This window comes from Rosa rugosa, chromosome 1, assembly GCF_958449725.1.
Source record: "Rosa rugosa chromosome 1, drRosRugo1.1, whole genome shotgun sequence".
Taxonomy (NCBI): domain Eukaryota; kingdom Viridiplantae; phylum Streptophyta; class Magnoliopsida; order Rosales; family Rosaceae; genus Rosa; species Rosa rugosa.
The window spans coordinates 38464289-38468385 of NC_084820.1; the positions used below are offsets into that span (position 1 = coordinate 38464289).

General features: G+C 34.8%; 1 protein-coding gene across 1 annotated transcript; it reads left to right on the forward strand.

Annotated features, from left to right (window-relative positions):
- The first annotated feature begins 830 nt into the window (after positions 1-830).
- LOC133724840 (probable O-methyltransferase 3) lies at positions 831-2308 on the forward strand. The gene is made up of 2 exons (XM_062151716.1): positions 831-1664; positions 1885-2308. The coding sequence occupies exons 1-2, from the start codon at positions 864-866 to the stop codon at positions 2185-2187; spliced, it is 1104 nt and encodes a 367-aa protein (XP_062007700.1). The 5' UTR covers positions 831-863; the 3' UTR covers positions 2188-2308.
- Positions 2309-4097: the final 1789 nt, after the last annotated feature.

Here is a 4097-nt window from a genome sequence, read left to right on the forward strand (position 1 = left end):
ACATAACTCTATAAAAGTATTGAATGTATTCATCTGTTGTCATATACAACAAAAACAACATAATTAAATAGCACCACAAAAGAAAGCAGCAGGATTGTCATTGTTCTTTTTAATTCTAGGCAAAAAATCATAAATAGTCACTGAGTTATAACTCATTCGACACTTAACACACTGTATTTTCAACAATATCACTTAACTCACTCACTTTTACATCCGTCTTTCACTTAACTCACTGCCGTTAATTCTACCGTTAGAAACTATTAAAATTGAGGGTATATTTGTCAAAACGCTTCAAATACTTTTTTAACTTAATTTCAATTTTTTTTTAATTTCTGAAATTTCTAATAAATTTTTTTTTATTTTAATTTAAATTTAATTTGAAAATTAATATTTGTCAATTTTTTTCAATTTTTTTTAAGTTGAAATGCATTTTTTTAGTGTTTAGACAAATATACCCTCAATTTTAATGGTAGAATTAACGACAGTGAGTTAAATAAAAGACGGATGTAAAAGTGAGTGAGTTAAGTGTATTGTTGAAAATACAGTGAGTTAAGTGTCGAATGGGTCCTACCTGAGTGACCATTTGTGATATTTTTCCTTAATTCTAAGAGAGGATTTCATTTTTATAGAGTTAAGGGTAATTTGGGATTTTAATTTCTAGGATTAAGGGTAATTTCCATTAATGTATTGAAATTGGTCCAAAAATAATCCCCAAAAAAAAAAAAAATTAAACTGGCTACTTCATGATATTATATAGTGCACTATAATGAGCACTCTGAAGTCTATATATAATAATAAAAAAAAAGTCTATATATAGTGCTCATTACATGTGTTCTGATATACAACACAAAGAGTTGATCAATATGGAAAGGCTAAACAGCTTTAGACACCTTAACCAAAAATGGTCAAATGGAGAGCATTCCAACGAGCTACTTCATGCTCAAGCCCACATCTGGAACCACATCTTCAGCTTCATAAACTCCATGTCCCTCAAATCTGCAATTCAACTAGGTATACCAGATATCATCAACAAACATGGCTACCCCATGACTCTTTCTGAGCTCACATCTGCACTACCAATCCACCCAACCAAATCCCACAGCGTCTACCGCCTCATGCGAATATTGGTGCACTCTGGCTTCTTTGCTAAGAAAAAGCTGAGTAAAACTGATGAGGAAGGTTATACCCTTACTGATGCTTCCCAGCTCCTTCTGAAGGATCATCCCTTAAGCCTAACGCCCTTCTTAACTGCCATGCTCGATCCTGTTTTGACCAAACCATGGAATTACTTGAGCACTTGGTTCCAAAATGATGACCCTACGCCATTTGACACAGCACATGGGATGACATTTTGGGATTACGGGAACCATCAGCCAAGTATTGCCCATTTCTTCAACGATGCCATGGCTAGCGATGCTCGGTTGGTCACCAGCGTGATCATCGATGATTGCAAAGGAGTGTTTGAGGGATTAGAGTCATTGGTTGATGTTGGAGGTGGTACAGGAACTGTGGCAAAGGCCATTGCTGATGCATTCCCACATATTGAATGCACTGTACTTGATCTCCCACATGTGGTGGCTGACCTGCAAGGAAGTAAGAACTTGAAATATACTGGAGGTGACATGTTTGAGGCAGTTCCTCCTGCCGATACAGTTTTACTCAAGGTAATTAAATTTCAGATATAATTTTATCCTAAAAAAGTTTGGATATTATGTATATTTCTTCTATATGCTATTCTACTTGCGATTAAAATGCATTATTTTAGGCAACTATTTAAAACACAAAGTAACAGTCACTCCTATATCTAATTCACTGACCAATATAAAACTCTGGACCAAGACCAAAGCACTTCTAATGCTTATCGTTATTTTATGTCACGAGCAGTGGATATTGCATGACTGGAACGATGAAGAATGTGTCAAAATACTCAAGCGATCTAGAGAGGCAATTACAAGCAAGGACAAGAAAGGCAAGGTGATTATCATAGATATGATGATGGAGAACCAGAAAGGCGATGAGGAATCAATTGAAACGCAGCTGTTCTTCGACATGCTGATGATGGCCCTCGTCACAGGAAAAGAAAGGAATGAGAAAGAATGGGCTAAGCTCTTCACTGATGCTGGTTTCAGTGACTATAAGATAACTCCCATTTTGGGTTTAAGGTCTCTTATTGAGGTTTATCCTTGATAATTATAATGACAGCCTGTAAACAGCAAAGCCAAATGTTACTTGGCGCTACTTCAAAAAATAATAATGTGGTACTGCTCTCCTTCTCTATCAATAAATAAAAGGTTTTATTGCTTATTAATCAGGAATTCCCTAATTTGCTTTGGAAGCTCATGCTTCAAACCAATGGTTGGTATTTCTCATTTTTTAAGTTCCAGTCCAGTTGCATTGGCTTTTTGGATTTTTCTTTTCCTTTCACGAAATTGTATGTTCGGATATGCTTTGTTCAGAATAACCTCTACTAAAAACTGAAAAATTCACTGACAAGAAATATATTTTCAACTACTATGATCTTCTCAAGTAAAGCAGTGGAAAGTGAAAGAAAAGAATCTTCCAAAGTTCTTTTTTTTGGTCTGCAGAACCTTAAAAAAAATTAATACCTGTATATTCTTTTATAAAAAATAAAATTGAATTTGGTTTATGTTAGAATCCCCTCCATTATAACAAAAAAAAAAAAGAGTAACGGAATGGTTAAACCATCAAGTAGCAAGCCTGCAATGTATCTATGCTTAGGCTGAGCTGAAAATTGGACACACACTTGGATTTTGGAGCATATATCAGATGGACCGGACCTAATGAAAGAATTCATAAATGCTAAACACCGATGCAATGAGATACATGGAAAAAGGGGAATGATTTTGCCGTCCATTGATTTTGCTACGAAAATTGTCCCTAATGTCTTGGCACTTTGATTATTATTACAAAACATTCCCATTCTGATAGGCAAATCGAGCAATCGATAGGACTTGGTTCCATTTGGTTTTGTTTTTTTGGGCAGGAACCAGATCGAACCTGGAAACTTGGTTCAACCCCAATCTAGGGAAATGATTTTGTAGTGTAGTCCTTTAACTTGAACATGATTTACTCTAAACGCAAGCGCACGTGTCGAAGCCAAGTAAGGAAAATATTAAGTCCGGAATTTATCGTACTTTGGGGATTAGTGGCTAACCCACAATTTTTGGCAATGCTCGGCTTTGGTAAGAGTCATTAAGAAAACAAAACAAAAATAAAAATAAAATAAATAAAAATATTAATCTAAGGCACTAAGCCTAAGCAATACTTGACTTTGGTGAGACAAAACTAAGAGCCTAGTTGTGGTTATTTATAATGAGTCGAAATTCATTCAATTTCATGATTTGATTTAATAATTAACAAAAAGCAAATAAAATAAAATGCGACAACTAAAATTGTAAATAAATAAATATAAAAAATGAAAAGATGATATAAATGGGAATGTTAGATTGTTAGGGTGCTTGGATGGTTCCTTTACCCAAATTTTATGTGTTTGAAGCAATCCAATGTAAATGCATGGCGGTTCAAAGCTCAAGGCATAATGACCATATATTGTCAATTACGGTATTAATGTGTCATTTCAAGGGTCAAACTAACTCAACTAGGGAGAGATATAGCCGGTTCAAGGATCACTAAATCAATCTAGTTGGCGTAAAAATCAGGAATTGGACTACTAAGCAATCCACCAGCGCAATTACGATACAAGCGTAAATCACCATTCTCATAACCCGACGAATACAAAATTGAGGGTTTCTAGCATAGGAATTAGAGGGGGTCAAGCCTCTAACTCCCTCCCAAACATGCTCAAAATACACATCCTAGAGTTGAATAGGCTTCTAGATATGGATTTCAACCTAACAATAATTGATATAAGCATCTAACATATAAAATTGCATCATTACATTAAATTGAACATCTTTTACACAAGATTTAAGCTAAGGGCACACAACCCTAGCCTCCAACAACTAACTACTGACAAAAACACATCATTTACATTAACAATTTCATTAAAATGGAAGAGGAAAAAGTATAAAAAAGAGGAGAACAACCAAGACAAGTTATGAAGTACTAGAAAATAT

Bases quoted from the DNA above. Each gene is read 5' to 3' on its own strand.
- LOC133724840 (XM_062151716.1), top strand. From the start codon at position 864: ATGGAAAGGCTAAACAGCTTTAGACACCTTAACCAAAAATGGTCAAAT. The intron at 1,665-1,884 runs GTAATTAAATTT...TGTCACGAGCAG, and splicing joins CCGATACAGTTTTACTCAAG to TGGATATTGCATGACTGGAA.